This window comes from Rutidosis leptorrhynchoides, chromosome 9, assembly GCF_046630445.1.
Source record: "Rutidosis leptorrhynchoides isolate AG116_Rl617_1_P2 chromosome 9, CSIRO_AGI_Rlap_v1, whole genome shotgun sequence".
NCBI classification, from domain to species: Eukaryota; Viridiplantae; Streptophyta; class Magnoliopsida; order Asterales; family Asteraceae; genus Rutidosis; species Rutidosis leptorrhynchoides.
In genome coordinates, this window is record NC_092341.1 from 288,206,011 (window position 1) to 288,233,858 (window position 27,848).

Sequence of the window (27,848 nt, forward strand, 5' to 3'; positions counted from 1 at the left end):
ATGGGTCAAGGTAATTCGAAGTTTGTATGGCAATTGTGGTGGCTTAATGTTGGGTGATGAGTTTACCCATCAATCAACATTAGGTATTTGGAAGAATATTGTTATGACAGGTACAACTCTAGAAGATTTTCAAGTTCCATTTAAAAGCTCTTTCGTAAAGACTATTGGCAATGGCGATTCAACATCATTTTGGAATGAACAATGGTGCAATAGAGGCAAGTTATGTGATGTCTTCCCGAGGCTGTGCAGATTGGACAGAAACAAGGAAGCATCTTTTTGTGATCGTGTGGCAAAGGAGAATGGTGAACTGATCCTGAAGTGGGACTGGGTTCGAGATATTTCGGGGCGGGTTTTGGGCAATCTGGATCAGATTGCTACGCTGGTTTCTGCTGTAAATTTCGATGTATCAAAAACAGATTCGTGGAGCTGGTCGTTCAGCAATAAAGGTTTTGAAGTCAAGCTACTCACTGCCATCATCGAGGAGAAAATACTTGGTAATACTACTAACATCATTCCCACTATCCGTAATAATCTTATTCCGAAAAAGATTGAAATATTTATGTGGAGGGCTCTTAAAAAGCGTTTACCTGTTCGTGTTGAGCTAGACAAAAGGGGCATTGACCTCAATAGCACTAGATGTCCCCTTTGCGACGGAGATCTCGAAACGGTAGACCATACCCTCATATTTTGTAATCATGCTCTTGACGTATGGATGAGAATATTGATGGTTAAAGCTAAGGGGTATAAAATACTATTAAATTTTACAAGGAAATACTATTAAATACGATACAATTTTACACAAGATATTTATTTATTTATAGAATGGATATACTTAAACCTTGCTACAACACTTATAGGCAGTGTACCTAATCGTACAGTAGTGTAGTTTTTAGTAAGTCTGGTTCGTTCCACAGGGGGAAAAATCTTTAAACAAAGCTTAACGCTATATTAGTTTTATTTTATAAAAATACAAATATATATATAAGTAATATTATTATTATAAAGGGGGGTTTTTACCGTTTAATGACCGGTTTGTCAATTTTAAAAACTTTAGTCGCAGTTAAAACCTAATGTAAAATATTAAATAAATAAAAGACTTAATTTAAAGCGTAAAATAAATAACGATAATGAAATTACAATAAATAAAAGTGCGATAAAATAAAATTGCGATAATTAAAAAGTACGATAATTAAAAGTGCAATTAAATACAATAATAATAAATAAAAGTACGATAATTAGAAGTGCAATTAAATATAAAATAAAGAAAATTAAATATGAAATAAAAGAATTATGCTTATTTAAACTTCCGTAATCATGATGTTTGACGTGTTGATTTTAGTTTTATGCCCATGGGTTAATTATCCTTTGTCCTGGATTATTTAATATGTCCGTCTGGTTTTTGTCCATAACAGTACATCAGTCATAAATATAAAGTGCGAGTATCCTCGTCAAATTATCCTTATACCCTAAGTCAAATATTTCAACTAATTGGGGATTCGAATTGTAACAAGGTTTTAATACTTTGTTTAATAATTACACCAGGCTATCGACTGCGTGTAATCCAAGGTTTTAATACTTTGTTAACAATTACGCCAAGTGTCCTTGTACATAATTTTACCCCTGTTTTAATAATTCCATAGACTATTAATCCATTCCCGTGTCCGGTTAAATGAACGATTATTCGTACATATAAATACCCCGCCCATCGTGTCCGATCGAGTGTATATGGTTATTTATAGGGACGTCCAATTGTAAATCTTTATATTAAAATTAACAAACTATCATTTAGTTAAACAAATATAAATCCCATTAATAGCCCATAGTTTAATTTCCACAAGTGTCGTTCTTTTGTCCAAACTCCAATTATGGTACAAAGCCCAATTATCTAATTTTAATATTTTTAGCCCAACATCATGATTACTTCGGATTAAATAAGCATAATAATAACTTAGCTACGAGACATTAAATTAAAAAGGTTGAACATAACTTACAATGATTAAAAATAGCGTAGCGTTACACGGACATAATTTCGACTTACACCCTTACAACATTTGCTAACATACCCTTATTATTAGAATTAAAATTAAAATTAAAATTAAAATTATAATATATATATATATATATATATATATATATATATATATATATATATATATATATATATATATATATATGTGTGTATATATATGTTTACGAGATAGAGAGAAAGATATATTGATATATGGTACACCAGAGCTCGTGTTTTATAGGCCTTGTGAACTGAAAAAGTTGGCCATGCGATGGCATGGCTTTTGTGCCTCCAGGCCATGCGATCGCATGGTGGTAGGTGACAGCTCAAAATTCTTGTTTTCTTGTTTGTCGACGTTTTAATTAAATAAATATAATATATAAATAATTATAAGAATTATTTAAATATTATATTATATTTATATGCATAGTTGACTTGTAATTTTTAGTCCGTTGTGTCGAGCGTTGAGAGTTGACTCTGGTCCCGGTTCCGGATTTTTGAACGTCCTTGCGTACAATTTAATATCTTGTACTTTGCGTTTTGAATCTTGTACTCTTGTAATTTCGAGACGTTTCTTATCAATAATTGGAACCTCTTTGATTGTATTTTGTACTTTTGAGCTTTTTGGTCGTTTACGTCTTCAATTTGTCGAATCTGTCTTTTGTCTTCACCTTTTATTATTTAAACGAATATCACTTGTAAATAGGACAATTCCAACTAAAAGCTTGTCTTTCTTGAGGAATAATGCTATGAAATATATGTTCGTTTTTAGCATTATCAAATATTCCCACACTTGAGCGTTGCTTGTCCTCAAGCAATATAGTCTTGAAATACTAGAATCACTTTTTTATTCTTCACACTTTGTACATCAGTGATTTCTTTACGGCGGTATAAACAATGGTAGTAACGATGTGATTTACAGTCCCACATGACTATAAAATTTAGATCCATTAAGGAAATTGGATCTTTATGAAAACATTTGATCTTTTTGAAAATTAAATCTAGCTTTTACCCTAGATAAGTTTTCCGGAATAACCCTTCACCGGTGTTTGCAAAATATTTTTGTGGGTTTGGTGGGTTTCAGATTTGAAAATTTTAGCTCAAAACTTGCGGTTTTGTGTCACCCACTTGCTAACCTTGTATTGGGAAAGCAACACGTCCAGTTTACTTGTTCCGAATATTACCTTTCGGTAAACTACCGTCCGGTTGTAAAGGAAAGCGTTGAACAAGCAACTGTTAAGGCAATGTCCCCTGACATGCTTTTAATTATGGTCTATAACGTGTCGGACGCAATTACTATCCTTTGTAGGAGCAATAGTAAAGCTTACCCTTATAATTTTTCGGTCTGGCACAAAGTCCTGTCTTTGACCATGCTATGCAACCACCGTTCTTACGGTTGACACCCGATTTGGTTCAGATGACCTAATAAATTCCAGGTGAATTCCTAGGATTTTACGTTCAATGGTAATGAATGCATTGAAAATGGGTTTTCAGAAAACAAATCGGTTTATAATTTGATCAAAATATTTTCTCGTTCAAGCTCGAGTTTAGATATCATTGAATTCCATGAGTTTGTAATTCTCAATCTTTAAGGTCAATCTCTAGGATTGAGTAATATCAGTCGTAAAAGCTGATTTTTGATCTTTAAAGGAGATTATCCTTTTTGGGGATCTGATTTATTAGTCTTATCAAGCTAACTTGCACGGTGCCCCCCATTGTACGAGATAAATCCTTCTCATGGTTAGGATAAATCTGACCACTTGGCGACCCTGTTTTATGCTGAGGTCCGTGGATTTCCTGCTGATTTTAGAGATGACTTTTCTAGATTTTTAATCAACCTACAGCTGGTCTGGACGACAACTTCATGACCTAAATCAAGAAGCGCGTTTCTTTTTCGGAAGACTTTACTTCCTTTTAATGATGGAATTGATTCATCGTGTAGATCCATCTTTCTTACAGTAAATCGGGTAAAACTGTTTAGTTTAGTCCAAAGCAAAAGTATCTTTAATTATTTGTTACAGAAATATGTGACATATGTGTAAAATAACTTGGTAAATTTTCCCACACTTGGCTTTTATTTTCCTTTTTATTGTCCTCTATTCCATTTTAAATGAATTTTAACATTTTGATTTGTTTCTCAATTTATGTCCTTTCCAAGGTAACAATAATTTCGGTGTTAACACCTAGTTTTATCGTTCATAAATATGTATAAACATGATTTTGAATTCATTTAGTTGAAAATTTTGAAAAATTTTACTAGAATTAGGTAGTCAGTATATAAGACTAGGGCTGTTCTTTATTATCAGAGAGCACTAGATTCTAATACAACTACTGCGTTACTAGTATTTTTTTAATGGTAACCAAGTGTTTAAATCAAAAAAAATTTTAAAATCCGAAAGAATTTAACCCCTTCCCACACTTAAGATGTTGCAATGCCCTCATTTGCAAGAAATCAGTAACAATTTAAATTATTGAGGGTGATTAGCGTAGAAAAATGATTAAATTTTACCAAAGTTTCCAAACATATTGTTCTTTGTTTGCTGAATGATAAATGGTGCATATCATTTGTTCATTTCGTCTTGTTGTTTCATCACATTTGTTTTTCGTTTTGTCGTCAAAAGTACTAGCTTTTGCTGAACTTAATGCCAGTCTTTGAAAATGCGCTGTTTTACCCTGTTTTGTACAATCGACAATATACATACAATACAAATATAACATGCATGGCAATTTGAAATGGGACTTAATATCCCACTTTCAAATCCTAAATGTGAAATATTAGTACACAATAATAATAGAAATGATAAAAATTACACAAATATATCCAATAACATAAGTTTAAACATGAAAAAGTAAAAAGATAAAAATATAAAAATCATAAAAATAACCAAATGGAACTAAATCAGTCTGGATATGGGTTCCAGTTCATCTCATCAGGTGGGTTCCATTGTTGTTTATAGGTGTTCTGATAGGCTTGGTTATAGTCATACCGGTTAAAGGGTGGTCGGATATCGGGGCTGTGTGGCGGAAAATAAGCAGGTCGAGTAGGTACATAGTTATTTGGTACCTGATATGATAGCTGGCTCATGATTTGGTGCTGATGAAATAACCAACTATCATGTTGGCGTCACCTATAATCGTCGTATACTCGCTCGGAGTTCCACTGCTCGTACATACTATGTCTGGCCGCGTTCGTCATTGATTCCTCCTCTATACGAATGTGGACGTCAAGAATAGCATCTCGAAAGACATCCCTAATGTCTTCCGCTTTCTCCATTTCCTCGTCTGAGCCCCTTTCTACCTGTGGATGAGGTCCCTCATAGGGTACTACCTGGTTACGTCTACTTTTCAATACCTTTGCACCCACATAAACTTTCAATCCTAAGGGCTCAACCTGTTCTCTACAAAGCTGTAATGGACCCCCTTGGTTCCTATCAACACCTAAATACTCTCCAATGAGAGTAACAAAAATGCCTCCTCCTATTATACTCCCGTCCTGCATTCCCTCTACCATTTTAGATAAATAAAAAGCAACACAGTAAGGGATATTGACAAAGCTTCTAGGATCCCGAATACACTTTAGGTAGAATAAATCATGTAAGGTAATTTTTTCTTTATTGTGACCTCTCTGTGTAATCGAGTTAGCCAAAAATCTATGAATAATACGAAGATCGGCTCTGTCAATATGTGGATAGGAGTGTCCTCCTGCTCGTGTAAAAACATCAAAATGTGACATACGCCTCCAAATGGCGTCAGCGTCAAAGTTTCTATCTACCCTTTCACCATAATGAATCAAATTTGTACAATCGGGTAGTAGCAACTCACCAGGAGTATATATCTGTAAAGCCCTGGCTATGTCCAGCATGGACATTCTGTACATCCTACCGCCAAGGATAAACCTAAGAAATCTTCTATCATCTATTCTAACTATATTTGTATCAAGTGATACAGTACTCATCAACTCAACACACCATTCCTTATATACAGGTCTACGAATGGTGAAAAGATGTTCCCAATCTGTAAAAGAAGAACTGCCATACCTTTGAACTAAAAGCTGTCTAACACGGTCAGCTAGATGGACCGTTTCCAAAGGAACCCAATCGATTACCCTTGGCACCTCTACATTTTTTGTTACCAATTTGAATTTGTTCCTTTGATATGTCTCGTAATCTCTCCATCTCCTATCAAATCTCAGATTAGGATGCAGAGTGTGCTCAGGAATCGTTGGGAATTCTACTGGCGGCCTCATTGGGAATATATGAATTCATCAACAAACTGTACCGGATCATAATAAGGTATGTGCTGATCAGGCTGTTGTTGTGGTTCTTGTTGTGGTTCTTGTTCGTGTTGCATTTCTGGTTCTGGTTCTGGTGCTGGTGCTGGTCATCTAGATGATGATGCTCCTGAACCTCCCGTATCATCTTTCTGCAAAACACATTAAACACAAAATTTGTGCATCCAAATAAGCATTAGTGTTAGCAAAATAACAACTTAAAACAATCACTGTAACATGTTAAATCAAAATTAAACTTATACACATTTTCACAATTTTTCACAATTCTACACTTTTTCAAATGAGCACATATGAAAATGTATACAAAGTTCATAAGCATTTAACTCAAATAACATGTCAAAATAGTCATTACTAATAATTAAACAAGTCTCAAATGGCAATTACATCAAATTAATCAAGTTCATGAATTTTGGATTTAAAAAGTCCACTTTAATCTCTAAAAATCATGTTTAGGATCAATGTTTGGATCATTTAACTACCTAAACATGTTACACTACTCAATTTAGCAATAATTCATGACAAAAATTGGCCATAACCTATTTATATCAAAAAGTCCCAAATTGCTCAAGAATACAAACCCTAGATTTCTAAAATTTTTGAAGTTTTTGGCTTCAAATCATGTTAAATAGCATCAATCTAGGTTATACATGCATAAAATACTAACAATTTAACACTAATTACACTAGAAATTAACAAAATTGCATTAGGTAAAAAATTGGTAATTATCACAAAAACTAGGAATTTATAGGGTTTAGGGGTGTAATTTTTACCATTTTACTGAAAAATGAGAATCTAGGCATGATTAGAGCAAGAAAAATGACGAATTACGATGAAAAATGGCGATTTTTAGAGGTGATTTGGGAGTATTTTCGTATGTTTGTGTGTTGTGGTGTGAAGAACTCAGCTCTCTGAGCTATTTGTTTCTGGCCTGCATTTGGTCCCCATGCGATCGCATGGGTTCCAAGTGCAAACCCCATGCGATCGCATGGGGTGCCGGCTACAGTACTTTCAGCTATTTTTTTTTTATGTAAAACCTTATACTTTATAAAACATATAATTAACAAAATTCTAAAAATTTGGTTTTCCTTTAGGAGCGAGGGCGTTTCGGATCGTTGTCCTAGTCTGTCCCTCGACAAAATTTTAAAATTTGTCAAATCAAAGCGCGGTTTTAAAAGTAAAGATTTTTGGATTTTTTTAATGTTTTTGGCATACTTTAGTTCAATAAGATTAAAAATAATGATAATAAAAATTCTCGTCCCTCCCTCGGGTAAAGCAATTTCGGTTCAACGACCTAGTCTTCAACTCACGATGAATTTTAAAAATCATATTTTTAACTTAGCAAAATAAAGTAAATTTTTGTTTTTAAATTCACACCAAACTTAAATTTAAAATGCAAAAAAAATTCACACCAAACTTAAATTATATTTTTGTTTTTATACATACAAACTTATATTAAAAATATTAATTTTTCAAATATTTACAATTTTAAATAAGTTTACAATATTAAATTAATAATTATATATTAATTGTAAAAACATGGTAAAAATAAAATTAAAAATCTTTTTGGCTTTTATCCCACTTTAATCAATCAAATATTATCAAAAATATACTCCCCTCTTTTCGGTAAAGTAATTTCGGCTCCATGACCTAATTTAACTCATGACGAATATTTGAAATATTTTGGGTTGATTGATTAAAGATATTTATACCTTAAGAATAAACGTTAAATTTCGCAGTGATGTAATAAATTTTTGAATGATATCAATAATTTCGGTCGCCAAACCTAATTTCATCGAATACCAATTTAATACTTTATAGCGAACAAATTATCGTTTATTATCAAAAGGTTAAAAATAAAAATAAAAAATAAAAACTGTACAGACTTACCTGTGAGATAGTATTCTTAGTGATACGATCTATCCCACTCATAAGATAGTCGGTTTAATTGGTTTTCCATAGCTACATCGGCGTAACCTCGAGCATTCAGTGTTTTTTCTTCTAAACATATGAACGGTCCGTCTCTGCATAAAGTAACAAATTCGGTGTTTGAATAGGTTTGATTATTTGAACATTTACCTCCATGTGACCATTTTCCGCATTTGTGACATCTTTCTAAGTGTCGTGCTCTTTTTTTCGCTGTGGATTTTGATTTTCCTTTACCAAATTGTAACTTATTATCTTCGCATCTGGATTCTTTTCTTACTCCGTCCAATCTTTTTCTGATTACTGATACTAGTTCACTTGGAAGTGTGTCATTATTACGTTTAGTGATCAAAGCGTGTAGCATTAGACCATGGTTTAGTTCACAGGAAGTCTTCATTTCGTAAAAACCTAAAAAATAAAAATTCAGAATGGGGGGAGAAGACTAGTTCTTTAGGGTCTGCTAGGGAAAGACCATTCGGGTTCCATTTTCGAGAACTACACGAAAACAGAAAATCTAACTCTAACAGAAATACATATTATCCTTTAAAGACTTGATTCTCCCCACACTTAGTTAGCTGTGGTATCGAAATTGTGATTAACTTCGTTGTCGACTTCCATCGGACTATCTATGTAATGTTTAACTCTGTGACCATTAACTTTAAATTCAATTCCATTTGAATTTATTAATTCTATCGTTCCGTATGGAAAAACTCTTTTGACTATGAATGGTCCAGACCATCTTGATTTCAATTTTCCAGGAAATAGCTTGAATCGTGAATTGAAAAGAAGAACTCTGTCTCCTTCTTTAAATTCTTTTGAACTTCTGATTCTTTTATCATGTCATTTCTTTGTTCTTTCCTTATAGATTAACGAATTTTCGTATGCTTCATGTCTTAATTCTTCTAATTCGTTTAGTTGATTTAACCGTAGACGTCCAGCTTCATGTAAATCAAGATAACATGTCTTCAAAGCCCAAAATGCTTTGTGTTCAATTTCTACTGGAAGATGACATGCTTTTCCGTAAACGAATTTAAAAGGTGTGGTTCCAATTGGAGTTTTGTAGGCTGTTCTAAAAGCCCAGAGTGCATCCTCCAATTTAATGGACCATTCCTTCGGATTTGATCCTACGGTTTTTTGTAGAATACATTTTAAAGCTCGGTTGGTATTTTCAACTTGTCCACTTGTTTGTGGATGATATGCGGTGGAGATTTTACGAGTTACTCCATATCTTTTAAGAACTTTCTCAAGTTTATTGTTACAGAAATGAGTTCCCCGATCACTTATTAAAGCTTTCGGTGTTCCAAACCTTGCAAAAAGACGTTTTAAAAAGTTGACTACAACTCGTGCATCGTTAGTTGGGAGAGCTTGTGCTTCCGCCCATTTAGATACATAATCAATGGCTACGAGAATATAGAGATTATTATGAGATTTTGGAAATGGACCCATAAAGTCAATACCCCAAATGTCAAATACTTCACATACTTGAATGACATTTTGTGGTATTTCATCACGTTGACTTATTTTTCTGGCCCTTTGACAAGCATCACAGGATTTGCAAAGAAGGTGTGCGTCTTTGTAAATTGTAGGCTAATAGAATCCAGCATCATAAACTTTTCTTGCTGTTAGTTGAGGCCCATAATGCCCTCCTGTTGGTCCTGTATGACAATGGTTTAAGATTTTACTAGCTTCATCTCCGAATACACATCGGCGTATTATTCCATCGGGACAACTTTTAAATAAATGTGGATCTTCCCAGAAATAGTGTTTTATATCACTGAAGAATTTCTTTCGTTTTTGGTACGATAATCCTTTTTCAAGGAATCCACATACTAAGTAGTTTGCATAGTCTGCAAACCATGGAATTTCATTATAATCTATCTTCAATAGATATTCATCAGGAAAGTTGTCTTGTATGGCCGATTCATTTAGAACTTTTAATTCGGGATTTTCAAGACGAGAAAGATGATCAGCGGCGAGATTTTCTGCTCCTCTTTTATCTCGGATTTCAATATCGAACTCTTGTAAGAGTAAGATCCAACGGATTAATCTTGGTTTGGCATCTTGTTTCGAAAATAGGTATCTAAGAGCAGAATGGTCGGTATAGACCACCGTTTTTGCTAGAACGAGATATGAACGAAATTTGTCAAAAGCAAAGACAATAGCAAGGAGTTCTTTTTCAATAGTTGTGTAATTTGTTTGTGCTCCTTGTAACGTCTTACTAGCATAATATATATGTTGAAATCGTTTTTCAATCCTTTGTCCTAAAACGGCTCCCATTGCAAAATCACTTGCATCGCACATAAGTTCAAACGGTAGATTCCAATTTGGTGTTATCATGATCGGAGCATTAGTGAGTTTCTCTTTAAGAATATTAAAAGATTTGATGCATTCATCTGAAAAGATGAATGGAGCATCCTTTTCTAGGAGTTTATTCATAGGAGTGGAAATTTTAGAAAAATCTTTTATGAAACGTCGGTAAAAACCGGCATGCCCTAGAAAACTCCTAACTCTTCTAACATTGGTGGGATGTGAAAGTTTAGCAATTACATCTACTTTAGCTCTATCCACTTCAATTCCTTCCTTTGAAATTTTATGACTAAGAACGATGCCTTCTTTAACCATGAAATGGCATTTCTCCCAATTAAGTACTAGATTTGATTGTTCGCATCTAATAAGCATTTGTTCCAGATTAACTAGACATGATTCAAAAGTATCACCGAAGACTGAAAAGTCATCCATGAAAACTTCCATGCATTCTTCTATCATGTCGTGAAAAATCGCCATCATGCATCTTTGAAAGGTTGCAGGGGCGTTGCAAAGTCCAAATAGCATGCGTTTGTAAGCAAAAGTACCATAAGGGCACGTGAATGTGGTTTTTTCTTGGTCTTCGGGTGCTATTGGAATTTGAAAATATCCGAAAAATCCATCAAGAAAACAATAGTAACTATTTCCGGCTAATCTTTCCAACATTTGATCAATAAAAGGTAAGGGAAAGTGATCTTTTCTGGTGGCGTCATTTAATTTTCTATAATCAATACATACACGCCATCCTGTTACAGTCCTAGTAGGAATAAGCTCATTTTTCTCATTTGTAATGACAGTCATGCCACCCTTCTTAGGCACGCATTAAACTGGGCTTACCCATGGACTATCAGAAATTGGATAAATTAAACCTGCATCTAGCAGTTTAATTATTTCTTTTTTAACAACATCTTGCATATTAGGATTTAGTCTTCGTTGGCGTTGCACATACATTTTATGACCTTCTTCCATAAGGATTTTATGTGTGCAATACGAAAGACTTACTCCTTTAATATCATGAATCTTCCATGCAATAGCTGGTTTATGAGCTTTCAACACAGAAATGAGTTGTGATTTCTCATTTTCAGTAAGAGAAGACGATATTATTACAGGTAATTCAGATTCACCATGTAAATAAGCGTATTCCAAATGGTTTGGAAGTGGCTTTAACTCTAATGTCGGAGGTTCTTCTATCGATGATTTGTATCGATATCTGTCTTCTTCTTTTAGCATTTGAATTTCTTCTGTTGTTGGTTCATATCCATTAGCTATTAGTGTAGCTAACATTTCAGTTTCATCAATTGGTTCAGTTCCTTCTCCTAAAGAACATTCTCCTGTTCCTTGTAATTCTGGAAATTCTTCTAATAATTATGCATGTGAATCTATAGTTTGAATATAATAGCATGTATCATCTGCAGATTGCGGTTGTTGCATTGCTCTATCAACTGAAAAGGTAACACTCTCGTCCTCTATACTTAGGGTCAATTTCTTACCAAACACGTCTATCATTGCTTTAGCCGTATTTAAGAATGGTCTTCCTAATATGAGAGGAACTTGAGAATCTTCTTCCATGTCCAGAACAACAAAATCTACTGGAAATACTAAAGTACCAAATTTAACTAGCATGTTCTCCATTATCCCTCTAATATTTTATTGATCTATCGACTAGTTGTATACTTATTCTTGTTGGTTTTAATTCTCCAAGTTCTAGTTTAGTGTATAGTGAATACGGCATTAAATTTATACTAGCACCTAAGTCTGCTAATGCTTCTATTGAACTAAGACTACCCAAAAAACATGGAATTGTGAAACTTCCTGGATCAGATAGTTTTTCTGGTATCTTATTCAACAGCACTACTGAACAATTAGCATTCATAGTAACAGCCGAGAGTTCTTCCATTTTCTTTCTATTTGAGATTAGATCTTTCAGAAATTTAGCATATCTAGGCATTCCTGAAATCACATCAATGAAAGGAAGATTTACATTTATCTGTTTAAACATATCCAAGATTTTGGATTGCTCGGCTTCAAGTTTCTCTTTTTTCATTTTACTCTGGTAAGGAAGTGGTGGTTGGTATGGTTTAACATAAGGTTTAGCCTTAACTGTGTTATCTTCATTAACCTTTTCAACTACCGATTCTTTTTCCTTATCTTGATCAGGTTGTAGTTCTTGTGGAGTAGGAATAGTTTCATCAGAAGTTACAGGTATTTCAGGTGGTTTAAGTGTTGTACCACTTCTTGTGATAATGGCTTTAGCTGTTTCATTCCGGGGGTTTGCATTTGTATCACTAGGTAAACTTCCCGGTTTTTTTTCACCTATTAACCTTGCTAGGTTACTTACTTCTTGTTCCAAATTTTGAATAGAAGCTTGTTGATTTCTAAATGCTTGAGCATTTTGTTCATTAGTTTGTTTCTGAGATGTGAAAAACTGCGTTTGAGTTTCAACTAGCTTCGTCATCATATCTTCTAAATTCGGCTTTTTATCATCGGTTTGTGGTGGTTTGTTTTGAAAATTAGGTCTTTGCTGGTTGTAAGTATTATTGGATACTTGTTGATTGCTAGGACCTTGTTGGTTGTTGTATGGAATATTTCGGTTATAATTCTGGTTTTGATTGTAAATCGGTCTTGGCGGTTGATAATTATTCTGATAATTATTTCCAGGCCTTTGGTTTATGTATGAAATATTCTCTCTTTGTTCCATTGTTAATTCAATACTGAGACAATCTTTTGTCAAATGTGGTCCTCCACACTGCTCACAACTAATTCGTATTGAGTGGATATCTTTAGTCATCTTTTCCATTCGTCTCTCGACAGCATCTATCTTTGCAGAAATGGAATCTAAGTCATGGCTAGAATCGGCTCTAGCTGCTTTAGATGATCTAACGATATCTTTTTCTTGTTGCCACTCATGTGAGTGGGAAGCAGTGTTATCAATAATTTTATAAGCATCAGTTTCGGTTTTCTTCATAATAGAACCACCAGCTGCTATATCTATATCTTTTCTTGTAGTGATGTCGCATCCTTGGTAGAATATTTGTACTATTTGACAAGTGTCTAAACCATGTTGCGGACATCCTCTTAATAATTTTCCAAATCTGGTCCACGCCTCATATAGAGTTTCATTCGGTTTCTGTGTGAACGTAACAATTTCTCCTTGAAGTCTTACGGCTTTAGATGCCGGAAAGAATTGTTTAAGAAAATTTTCAACTAAAACGTCCCATGTATCAATCGCCCCTTCAGGTAACGATTCCAACCAATCTTTGGCTTCTCCCTTTAAAGTCCAGGGAAATAACATGAGATATATCTGTTCATCTTCAACTTCTCTTATTTTAAATAGTGTGCAGATCCTATTAAAGGTACGAAGATGTTCGTTTGGATCTTCCTTCGGCGCACCACTAAATTGGCATTGATTAGTCACCATGTGTAGAATTTGTCCTTTGATTTCATAATCTGGCGCATTAATGTTAGGATGAGTAATTGCGTGACCTTGGCCAGTGCGTTTAGCTCTCATTCGGTCTTCCATACTTAAAGGTTCTAGATTTTCCAAGATTGAATTTGTTGAATCTGAATCACTAGAGGATTCTGATTTAATGGTTCGTTCCTCAACAATCTCTGTTTGAATGATTGGTGGTTCCGGAGGAAAAATTAATGGTTCAGGATCTATGAATCGTCCCAGAATATTCTCCGGATTCTCAATTGTGAGGTCGGGTTCAAAAAATGGATTATCGGAAATTTGAATTGGAGTACTTGGTTGACTGGATGACGATTCTAAAGAAAAATCAACGGCGACAATATTTGCTAGATGTCTTGATCTGGTTACAGGTGGTGAACGTACAAAAGGTGATGAACGTCTTGCTCGGTGCATTCACTGAATATCCTATTAGTTTTTAAAAGGAAAGAAAAATTATATAAGTTATCTAATTAATAGACTTTTCTGATTTTGCCCACGTTTCGAATAGCCAAAAGATGCAGCAGAGGGGCAGGATTCGTTTGGTCTCAATATAATTGAGTACTGTTTGGCTCCAATAACCCGGTCCACGTACAAATCCAACTATTACTACGAACCAGAAAATTTTGATGTCTATCAATTTAACCACTTAAAATAAATTTTTCGTAATTTTAAGAAATTTAGATAAGAAGTAGAATAAAATCTATGTCCTAAAACTAGAATAGCGAGAAATAAGAAAGAAAAAGAGCGCGTCAAAAAAGGTCGAAAAAGAAAAGGGAAAAGAGCGACTTATAAAATTTTAAAAACACTCGACTAACCCAACCTTATTACTATCACTAACTTAAAATTAAAATTGCAAATTGAGATTACTAATTGGAGTGATAATTGATACATAGGTAAAAGGCGTCAAAAAATAAAAATAAGAAAGTAGCGCGTTGAAACTTAAAAAGGAACTAAAAACTAAAAACTAAAAGTTGCGTCTAAAAATATTAAAGCTTACAAGTAAAACTATATCCCAAATGGCAATAACTTAAAAAGTAACTAAAACTTAAAAAGGCGTCGCAAAATTCTAAAGCACCTAAATCTTAGTCTAAAGAAAAAGCACTTAAGGGATTTTACGGCAAAGCCTAAAATTCTAGATATAAAAATAACTATGGGAAAAATTATATCTTAAAACTAAATACGAGTGAAAAATACAAAAATTACGTTAAAACAATTAAAAAGATACAAAATATAAAAATATATTAAAAGTTATAAAAAATTACAATTTTTATAAAAATATTATTTTTATATTATTTATTTTATAAAACTATTAATTTTAAAAACTAATTAAACTAATTAAACTAAATAATACAAATTAAATATAAAAACTAAAACTAAATAATAAAAAAATACAACCCTAATTAGGGTTTTAAGTTAAATAATAATAATTATTATCCGTAATAAATGCTGATTTCAGTCAATTCTGGCGTGTCTGCAGAGCTCATGCGATCGCATGAGTTCTAAGTTACCCGGCCATGCGATCGCATGGGCTAGGGTTTCGGGCCAGACACTGGGCTGCTACAGTACTTGGACTCGAGTGTTTTTATTATTATTATTTTTTTCCTGTTTTGCTGTTTTAATAAAAAATTATGTAATATATTTATATAAATTAAATAAAACTTATTTTTTTATAAAATAAAGATAAAGAAAATTTTTATATAACTTACAAACTCTTAAAAATATTTATATTTTTGTTTTTCTTTTTATATTTTTGAATATTTAAAACGTATTTTTACAAAAGCGTATTTTTTTTTATAAAAGTAAACTTAAATAATAGCTTTTTTTTTATATTAGCGTTGCGCTTCCGGCGTTTAAGCAAGAAATTGATCCCCGGCAGCGGCGCCAAAAATACTTGATGGTTAAAGATAAGGGGTATAAAATACTATTAAATTTTACAAGGAAATACTATTAAATACGATACAATTTTACACAAGATATTTATTTATTTATAGAATGGATATACTTAAACTTTGCTACAACACTTATAGGCAGTGTACCTAATCGTACAGTAGTGTAGTTTTTAGTAAGTCCGGTTCGTTCCACAGGGAAAAAAATCTTTAAACAAAGCTTAACGCTATATTAGTTTTATTTTATAAAAATACAAATATATATATATATATAAGTAATATTATTATTATAAAGGGGGGTTTTTACCGTTTAATGACCGGTTTGTCGATTTTAAAAACTTTAGTCGCAGTTAAAACCTAATGTAAAATATTAAATAAATAAAAGACTTAATTTAAAGCGTAAAATAAATAACGATAATGAAATTGCAATAAATAAAAGTGCGATAAAATAAAATTGCGATAATTAAAAAGTACGATAATTAAAAGTGCAATTAAATACAATAACAATAAATAAAAGTACGATAATTAGAAGTGCAATTAAATATAAAATAAAGGAAATTAAATATGAAATAAAAGAATTATGCTTATTTAAACTTCCGTAATCATGATGTTTGACGTGTTGATTTTAGTTTTATGCCCATGGGTTAATTGTCCTTTGTCCTGGATTATTTATTATGTCCGTCTGGTTTTTGTCCATAACAGTCCATCAGTCATAAATATAAAGTGCGAGTATCCTCGTCAAATTATCCTTATACCCGAAGTCAAATATTCCAACTAATTGGGGATTCGAATTGTAACAAGGTTTTAATACTTTGTTTAATAATTACACCAGGATATCGACTGCGTGTAATCCAAGGTTTTAATACTTTGTTAACAATTACGCCAAGTGTCCTTGTACATAATTTTACCCCTGTTTTAATAATTCCATAGACTATTAATCCATTCCCGTGTCCGGTTAAATGAACGATTATTCGTACATATAAATACCCCACCCATCGTGTCCGATCGAGTGTATATGGTTATTTATAGGGACGTCCAATTGTAAATCTTTATATTAAAATTAACAAACTATCATTTAGTTAAACAAATATAAATCCCATTAATAGCCCATAGTTTAATTTCCACAAGTGTCGTTCTTTTGTCCAAACCCCAATTATGGTACAAAGCCCAATTACCCAATTTTAATATTTCTAGCCCAACATCATGATTACTTCGGATTAAATAAGCATAATAATAACTTAGCTACGAGACATTAAATTAAAAAGGTTGAACATAACTTACAATGATTAAAAATAGCGTAGCGTTACACGGACATAATTTCGACTTACACCCTTACAACATTCGCTAACATACCCTTATTATTAGAATTAAAATTAAAATTAAAATTATAATATATATATATATATATATATGTTTACGAGATAGAGAGAAAGATATATTGATATATGGTACACCAGAGCTCGTGTTTTATAGGCCTTGTGAACTGAAAAAGTTAGCCATGCGATCGCATGGCTTTTGTGCCTCCAGGCCATGCGATCGCATGGTGGTAGGTGACAGCTCAAAATTCTTGTTTTCTTGTTTGTCGACATTTTAATTAAATAAATGTTATATTTCAATATGCTTATAACTACCTTTAGTGGCCTGGTTCAATATATTCAAATTGAAAGAACTAATAAAAGAGAGATGTGTTGTAGAAGATATAGAAGAGAAAGAGGTTGAAGATGTGTGATGTATTTAATGTATATGTATGTTTTTGTAACTTACATTATGCACATATATATAGTACAAATTTTACTATCCATATTTGACTAATTACCATCCATATTTAACTACTAAATTTACAACACTCCCCCTTGGATGGTAATTTTTTTAAAGAGCAATTAATACTGCCTCGTTAAAAACCTTGCTAAAGAAAACCCAGTGGGATAAAACTTTAGCTAAGGGAAAAAGAGTGCAGCATAGAGTTGACTCCCCCTCAAGTAGGCAACGCTGAGTCGTCACATATTTTGAACTTGCCTCATGCCAATATTGTGAACGTATGTTTTGAAAACAGCGATTGACAGTGCTTTGGTATAAAGATCAGCAGAGTTGTTCATTGAACGTATCTCATTTTAATCTGGTTGTCTTTTACGAGATCTTGAGTATATGAGAAGAATCTGAGGTTTTCATCTGAAACTGTATCATCTAAATCTTTTATGTACAAGTTTGACCCATGTCATTTGTCTACAGTCTCCTTCATGGTTTGCTTAAACAGTTGTTTCAATTCCTATTCCCTTTCAGTCTTTTTCTGAGCCTTACCAATATACCATTCTTTTCCATCAAACTTATGACCGTTAAGACCGTTTATAGCTTTAGCGCCTCGTCAGCATTTATGTTTTGTTCTGTCATTTTTGATACTCTTCTTTCATTTGTACTATGTAAGCTGTATTATCTTCATAGATAGTTGTTGGGCTTTTATAGCGTTCTAGTCCACAAGAATCAATAATGATTTGTATCATTGATTTTAACTAAAATCATTCCTGAGTAGCTTCATGTAATGCAATCACTTCGGCATGATTTGATGATGTTGCAACAAGTGTTTGCTTTGAGAACGTCATGATATTGCGGTGCCTCCATTTAGGAATACATATTCAGTTTGAGATTTAGCTTTATGTGGATCAGATAAATAATCTGCATCTGTATAACCAAACAAATCTTGTTTCGAGTTGTTAGAATAAAATAATTATAAATCAGTAGTTCCCTGAAGGTATCAAACTATTTGTTTGATCCCATTCCAATGTCTTTTGGTAGGGGCTGAGCTGAACCTTGTCAACAAATTAACTGCAAAAGAAATGTCAGATCTTGTATAATTTGTAAGATACATAAGAGCCCCAATTGCACTAAAATATGAAACTTCTGAACTAAGAAGATCTTCATGATCTTCTAGAGGATGAAATGGATTAGTATCAATATTAAGATCTAACAACCATATGAGTACTTAATGGTTTTTGTCTTGTCCATATTAAAATATTTTAAAATCTTTTCGGTATAAGTTGTTTGATGTATAAGTAAGTTATTAGTTATATGCTCAATATGTAAATCAACGTAATACTTGATTTTTTTTTTATTTTAAAATCTTTCTTTAGAAGTTGAATGGCTTCATAGATTTCTTTATTTAAGATAATTGATATAAACAGCTATGATCACATATCCGAACATTGTTTTTATAAAACACACGTGCAAATAAGTTTATATGTATACCCTTTTCTTATCAAGTAGTAATTTAATCGATTATACCACATATGTCCCGATTGTATAAACCCATTTAGAAATCTTTGTGATTTAATGGAATATATTCCCTTGGGTTTTGCATTAGATGCTTATGATACCTTAACCCTTCAGGTATATTCATATATATATATATATATATATATATATATATATATATATATATATATATATATATATATATATATATATATATATATATATATCACTATTAAGTGATCCATACAGATAAGTAGTAACAACATCCATGAGATGCATTTAAATAACTACCAGGTTGATTAAGTATCTAATAAGTAATTGTATTCATTATAGGAGGATAAGTTTTTCTCCTAATTCATTTCTGGTCTTTGTGGGAAATCTTGAGTTACAAGTCTAGTTTTGCCTTGTAACTTCATTTGCACATTTCTTTTCGGATAAAAATTCATTTGTATCCCATTGTTTCACATCTTTAAAAGTGATAACGATTGATCCAAAAACTTTTCTTTTATTGAGCGATTCTAATTCAGCTCGTATTGCTCCTTTCCGTTGAGTTTAATCACGTCTATTTTGATATTCAATGACAGATTTTGGTTCCAGATCATCATCTTTATTCATGATGTCATTGTAACATTATATGAAAATATCTCATCAAGATTTTTCATTTCATTTTAGTTTCATAATATTGCATAATTTATTGCAATTTATGTATTTACATTTATCAATATCCTCCGCAGAAGGAGTATTGATTTGTGGTTCTTCTTGAACACTTTTTTTTACCTCATTATCAGCTGATTTTCTTTTTCGAGGATTTTTATCTTTGGAACCAATTGGTCTCCCATGTTTCTGCCGTAGCAAAGACTCATGAGTGACATTATTGCCAGCTTTTGTAATTTCAATTCTAGCTGAAGCATTTACTGCTGGTATATATGATTTAGTCACTTATTTTTTGTATCTTTAAATGCATAAAGTAATTAATTTGCAAGTTCTTGCATATGCATTATATTTGAACTTTCTTTTCGCATTCTTTTGTGCGATGATCAATATTCCTTAATTGATGTTCACACCATGAAACATCATTTTATTTATATTTCATTTCTCCCCCTAATATAGGGAACAATGTTTCATTAAAGTGACAATCGAAAAAACTTGCTGTAAAAACATCACCCGTCATGGGTTCAATATATATCTTATGATTGAAGATGTTTCATATCTAACATATATTTCAATCATTTTTTGAGGAACCATTTGTTGTGATTGTTCAATTAAAAATACACTGCACAACCAAATGTTCTAAGATGGAAAATATTCGGTCTCCACCAAAATTAAGTTGGTAATGGAGAATATTTATAACTTGCACTTGATTTAATGCGAATTAATGTCACATCATGTAAATTTACATGTCCCCATATAAATATTGAGAGTTTTGTACTCATTTCTAATTGTCTAGTTATTAGCTGTAAGCGTTTATCTATTGATTCAGCTAAACCAATTTTGTGTATGCACATGAGCAACTGGATGTTCAAAAACAATCCTTGTAGACATATAATAATCATTAAAAGCTTGAGATGTTAACTCACCAGCATTATCAAGTCTCATCCTTTTAATGGTGTAATCAGAATAATGTGTTCTTAATTTAATAATTTGTGCAAGAAACTTTGCAAATGCCATATTACGGCTTGATAACACACAAACATGAGACCATGCGTTAGATGCGTCTATTAGAAAAATGGTCCACATGATTGATGAATTGGTCCATATATATACCCTTGAATTCTTTCAAGAAACATTGGTGATTATTTCTCAATGTGCTTTTTATTAATCGCCATATGTGTTTTTCATTAATCACCATATGTGATTTTCATTAATCACCATATGTGCTTTTCATCATATATCATTTTCACCATATGCGCTTTTAATCATATGTGTTGCGCTTTTTGTCATATGCACTTTTCATTATATGCGCTTTTAATTATATGCGCTGCGCTTTTCATCATATGCGCTTTTTATCATATGCGCTTTTCATCATATGCGCCTTTTATCATATGCGCTTTTAATCCTATGCGCTGCGCTTTTCATCATATGCGCTTTTTATCATATGCGCTTTTTATCATATGCGCTTTTCGGTGCTACATAGATATTTCTCATTTTCGATTATCATTGACTGATAATCATATCCATTATGATATATATCAGAGAAACTTAACAAATTTCTCTTTGATTTGGGAGAAAACAAGACATTGTTTACCAAAAAATTCGTACCATTTGGTAATATGAAATTTTGCCTTTTTTGTTCCTTATATCAAGTTTGCAAGAGCTGATATAGTATTTATAATTCTTTCATTTGATTTAAATCAATGAAATATTTCTTAGATTTGATCATAGTGTGTATGTTACTACTATCTGCAATACATAGGTCTTTACCATTTAATTGATGTTGTATTTCAGCAGGATTCATACTAAAACTTCAAATAAGATAAGCAAATAATGAGTTATATTTCAGCAAGATAATCAAATTATATTACCTGCAAACAAGTTATAATCTGAAGTACATAAAAGATAACACTTAATAAAACATATGCGTTATGGTCTAAAACCATTTATTTATGAGTGATACATAAAAAAAAACTAGGCATCTTAGAAAATTCAAATCATTCAAGTCTCAAGGTAGCTCAGGGTTAATTTAATCAAGATTTTTTAACAGATTCACTCTTGTTTTCTTTTCTTTTTGGGACTTATTTGTAGAGCTAAACAAGATGTTCATGTATTCAAGAAATACTAGACTGCTGATCCACGTTACCAGATCATTAATAAGAATCTCTGGAATTCTTATAAGAGCGTCTACTAATATCTTTAATTGTATTCTTTCATGGATCACTGTTATTATTATTATTTTTTTTTTTTTTTGATAATTAATATCGTATCTATCTTTGAGTATTTTCCATAATACACTTGGATTTTCGATCATATAATATGTAGATTCTAAGGACTCGTCAATATGTTTGCTAAGAAAAATACTTACTATTGCTTTCTCTTGTTCGGAATAATTGTTATTTTCATTCAGGGTTTCTAAAATACCGTTTGATTCGAGATGTTTTTCTACATTCATAACCCATGTTAAGTAGTTGTTCCCACTTGTTCTAAATGAGCAAATTTAAGCCTTTTCAAATTCGACATTTTCTATTATCAAAAAGATGAATAACATAAATCATAATCATAATCAACTTCTATTCATAGACAAATAATAAAATGAAATTAGAATCATTTTAAATTCATAAGTAGCAAATAACAGAATAATGGCATGATTACAAATAATAAAACCACAAGGGCAGGATAGAATATAGGTTCACCCGGTGGTATATTAGCAACAATGATGATAGTTAATATGACCAATACAATAGGAAAAATCATCCTTGTGTGAATCATTTTTACAAAAACTTTTTGAGAGTAGTAATCTGAAAAATGATGATTGATTTGTGAAAATGTGAAAACGGAGATGTTTATTTTATATTTGAAAAATATAGTTGTTGTAACGTCGTCAGTTGACGTTAACAACCGTTATGTATATATGACCGTTGTAACGTCGTTAGTTGACATTAACGAATAAAGTCACTATATCAAAACGCGTATGAGTAATATAAAGGACAAGATTTTTTTTCTTATTTTAACTTTTAAGATTTACTTTTAATAAAAATACAAACTACTTTTTCTTATTTTAACTTTTAAGATTTACTTTTAATAAAAATACAAACTACTTTTCTTATTTTAACTTTTAAGATTTACTTTTAATAAAAATACAAACTACTTTTCTTATTTTAACTTTTAAGATTTACTTTTAATAAAAATACAAACTACTTTTTCTTATTTTAACTTTTAAGATTTACATTTAATAAAAATACAAACTACTTTTTCTTATTTTAACTTTTAAGATTTACTTTTAATAAAAATACAAACTATTTTTTCTTATTTTAACTTTTAAGATTTACTTTTAAGAATAAACATTAGTATGCATGAAATAAATAATGATTAATTGCATAAGTAATCATAAATGTTAGATAACATATAAAGACCCCATCGTATTCGTATTGATCGGAATTAATCTCGACCCATGGTACCGTGTTGTTAAATGACGTGTTGCGTACATAAAGTACCGTGTTGTCAAATGACGTGTTGCGTACAATCATGAGGTCTTATTAACATAAATATAAATGTTAGTGAAGTTAATAAGAGTTAGATTACAGAAAATATAATTCAGGCGGTATAACCGACCATATATAACTTAAATAATATAAATATAAATGTTAGTGAAGTTAATAAAAGTTAGATTACAGAAATATAATTCAGGCGGTATAACCGACCATATATAACTTAAATAACATAAATATAAATGTTAGTGAAGTTAATAAAAGTTAGATTACAGAAATATAATTCAGGCGGTATAACCGACCATATATAACTTAAATAACATAAATATAAATGTTAGTGAAGTTAATAAAAGTTAGATAATTTCTTACCTTGATTAGTGACGTGTGCTTGCTTAGATAAACCTTGATTATACGGAGCACTTCGTGCTGATAACGTGTTATATTTCAGTATGCTTATAACTACCTTTAGTGGCCTGGTTCAATATATTCAAATTGAAAGAACCAATAAAAGAGAGATGTGTTGTAGAAGATATATGAGAGAAAGAGGTTGAAGAGGTGTGATGTATTTAATGTATATGTATGTTTTTGTAACTTACATTATGCACATATATATAGTACAAATTTTACTATCCATATTTGACTAATTACCATCCATATTTAACTACTAAATTTACAACAATAAATATAATATATAAATAATTATAAGAATTATTTAAATATTATATTATATTTATGTGCATAGTTGACTTGTAATTTTTAGTCCGTTGCGTCGAGCGTTGAGAGTTGACTCTGGTCCCGGTTCCGGATTTTCGAACGTCCTTGCGTACAATTTAATATCTTGTACTTTGCGTTTTGAATCTTGTACTCTTGTAATTTCGAGACGTTTCTTATTAATAATTGGAACCTCTTTGATTGTATTTTGTACTTTTGAGCTTTTTGGTCGTTTGCGTCTTCAATTCGTCGAATCTGTCTTTTGTCTTCACCTTTTATTATTTAAACGAATATCACTTGTAAATAGGACAATTGCAACTAAAAGCTTGTCTTTCTTGAGGAATAATGCTATGAAATATATGTTCGTTTTTAGCATTATCAAATATACCGATGGTGGGGTATGGGCAATTTCAATAATTTTTCTATCTCCGAAATTGCAAACGAAGACATCAATGTGGCATCTTCAAGTCGTGGTAGCAAAGTTTCGCAAGCCGTCAAATGGGCTTGTGCATACTATATTTGGAAGAATCGTAATAACAAAATCTTTAAAGGAAAAAATTGGAGCGGTCCGGTTGCTTTAAGCGAGATTCAAATATCTTCTTTCGTGTGGATTTCTAATTGACTCAAGGGGAAAAAGCTTGAGTGGTTAGTATGGCTCTCTAATCCGAATAAGCATCTTAGTATTTTGTAATTGTATATATGTAGTTGTTGCATGCTTTGCAACTAGTTACCTCGTGATGTTGGTTGTATTTTCGTGTGCTCTAGTTCTAGACATAATGTCTTAGAACTCCTCGTGTTTTGGTGGATTAATAATATTTCTTTGCTTGCTTTTCAAAAAAAAAAATTTGTTTTACCGTTACATATACATATTTTTTGAAATAATATAATGAATTAACTATATAATATATTATAATAAAACATATATAATTAACAAAAAAAACATACAATTAAACATTTAGTTAATCATAATATGTGTTTGATAGTATATTCAACAAAGTTTTATTGTATTTTCTACAAAAGTTACACGTGTTTTGGATAGATCACAATTAAGTCATGATATATTTATTTTCGTTATATTATGTTTTTATTTTTATCGCATATTCGAAACTATTATAATATTTTTTGAATATAACGGATATTCGTTAACCTGTTTAAGGGATATGGATGGAAGAAGTGAAATTAAATGGATATGGATGAAAAAAATAAATGAATATGAATGTGGATACGACATCATTCTCTCCATATCCGATCCATTCACATCTTTACTCTTCCTACAATTGGGGAAATTATGAAATTGTGTTGACGTGGACAATGCTATGAAAAATACTCAGTCCGTTACGAAAAAAGTGTCCTCCAACAAAAACTAGTTTTTCTTGTTTTCGATTTAAGATATTTATTTAAAAGGTATATTTTGTCCTTCATTTAATATTCTATCCGAAGTAAATAGTTTCCTTAACAAAGTGAAATAAGAAATTTTGAGTAAATGTTTTTCTGACTTCCGTATACAAAAATGATACTACTAGAATTTCATTGACTTTTTAGTGTTTTTTGAATAAGAGACATTTATTTTATAACAAAAATAAATAATAATGTGCACTCTTTATTGAGACGAAAGTAGTAATACTTTTATTTTTCTTGGAAAAGACAGACCACTAGTATATCACTAGAACCTAAAAAAAAAAAAAAAAAATAGATCAACAACATCATTGAACAAAAACTAAAGAGTATCTAAAAGCATAAAAACTTAATAGTAACGTTCTTTGTATAAATGAATAATACATTTACAAAAGTTGTCTAAACAAATTATTGAGGTTTGCTCACTCATTTTTAAGTATTCATCAAACATATCGGCGGCGGTTCCATACGCCAACTGCCGTAGAGCCGAAGTCATTTTTTACAATATTGTAAAAGTCGGCCTACCGATAGCATCAAACGTTCCCTAAAATAGGTAAAATATTCGGGAATATTATGACTATCGAAATCAGAAAGACCTCGAGATATTCGTAGAAATTACTGAATACGTATACGAAAACGCCTTTTAAATTTATGTTGCAGAAACACGGGCTCCTCACTAAAATAATCCTTCCATAAGTTTTCTGCGGCTTCTCTCGATCTCTAGGAATATAAATTCGGGATCTTGGAACACGCTCGGATGATTCGACTTCTGCATCTTCATCTTCTAATTCTTAAATTAGTGCAACAATACGCTCGTCTTCCGAATCAAATTCCGAATTAAGTAAATACGATGTCATCTAGTTATATAAAAAATTTGAATAAAAGTGTTAAAATTGGAGAAAATAGAGAGTTTGATGTGTTAAAAAAGATGGGTTTGATGGATTTATATTGGAAAAAAGTTTAGTAATTAAAATTAAAAAACCAAATATTTGAAATATACCCGTTAAATAACGGATATATTTTTGGACCAATCAAAAACAGCCACCAACCCCTGACGCTTTTTTTTTCGTTAAAAAACCAATTGACGCCCCTTGGGCGTGACTTCTGACGCTGCGATATGGGCGCCAGAGAGCGTCAGCAGACCTGACGGGATCCCTGTGACGCCACGTTAAAAATGGTCTAAATGCGAGTCTATGTCAAAACAAAATCAAACGAGAATAACCAAATTAATACTACCACGCATCATTCACCATCACACATCCTTTTGGCGTTTACCCCTCAAGAAAGTTCCAGAATAGTAAAACACTTGCAGATAGAAACATACGATTAAACAAGCATTATGTAAAATGTGCCAAAATAACTTGTGACTATATGGACTAATTAATTGACACGTGTAAATAGCCTATACGGTAATTGTTTTATCTGTTGAATTTTATCACTGCAATACCATCGGTGTTGTCGTGTTGACGTTGACCTTCAAGATATGACAGAACGTATGTTAAAAAAATAATAATTGTAACATGTATACTGTAACATGATCGTTGTTATAAGAATCAGATTCGAATTCTAGCTTTTATATAGTTTATTGAGCCGAAAAAAAAAGTAAATTTATAACTATTAGATATCATAAAGGAGCTAGTCTGATTCGTACATAATTTGCAAAAACTCAAAGACAACGTACATATATTTGGACCCACTATATTTAACTACATATCTGAACCTATATTGTGACAAGCTAATCAATCGTTGTAATATTTATTTATTTTTCATTCGTTCCAATCTATTTATGTAGTAAAATACTCGTAATACTTGAACTAAATGAACGTGTCAATCACCATCGATGTTAGTGATTATAACTACTTAACTAATAGAAGAATACGAGAGCTAATTGTTTGTAAGCATCTTGGTCATGTCATGAATATTTTTATGTTTTGATCGACTTTAGAAAGTTATGTTGTTTACATATGTAAGAGCTCGTTTTTGTATGTCTCCGGTCACAATTATGTCAATTACCATCGGTTACATCTTCGTAATATGCCTAAGTTATTGAATTGTCGTTGTCACATCATTATCACCTCAATTAAAAGTTTGAATACTTTTTTTTTCACCACATAATCTCATCTTCAACCACATTTTCTACTACTTTTCCATCAACACAATTTTTTCTTGTAATTAGCTTTCACTACTTTAATCGGCACACGTTATGTCACGAGTGTAAGTGAGAGTTTGTAATAATCTGTCATTTCGACTAAGAAATGAAGTTCAAGTCATTTATAAACTTAAAAGTAATTATCAATTATTGTAAGTAATCGATTCTGAATGAATTGCATTACATCAAATGTGCCAAATATATACAGCTAGGGTTGTGATCTTTTGCTAACAAACTATCCTGTAAACTATAAACTAGACTATCATATCTTTGCTATGTATAACAAGGTTGACTTAAGATAGTTTCTATACATGTGTTAATCTAAATATAGAGAATATATTTAAC

At 31.7% G+C, this 27,848-nt stretch overlaps 1 protein-coding gene across 1 annotated transcript; it reads left to right on the top strand.

Moving 5' to 3' along the window:
- LOC139868840 (uncharacterized) lies at nt 1-24,581 on the top strand. The gene is made up of 3 exons (XM_071857182.1): nt 1-10; nt 111-667; nt 24,333-24,581. The coding sequence occupies exons 1-3, from the start codon at nt 1-3 to the stop codon at nt 24,579-24,581; spliced, it is 816 nt and encodes a 271-aa protein (XP_071713283.1).
- Nucleotides 24,582-27,848: the final 3,267 nt, after the last annotated feature.

Excerpts from the sequence above, each read along its gene's own strand:
- LOC139868840 (XM_071857182.1), top strand. Across the intron at positions 668-24,332 it reads GCGACGGAGATCTCGAAACG|CATTATCAAATATACCGATG; the intron begins GTAGACCATACC and ends GTTCGTTTTTAG.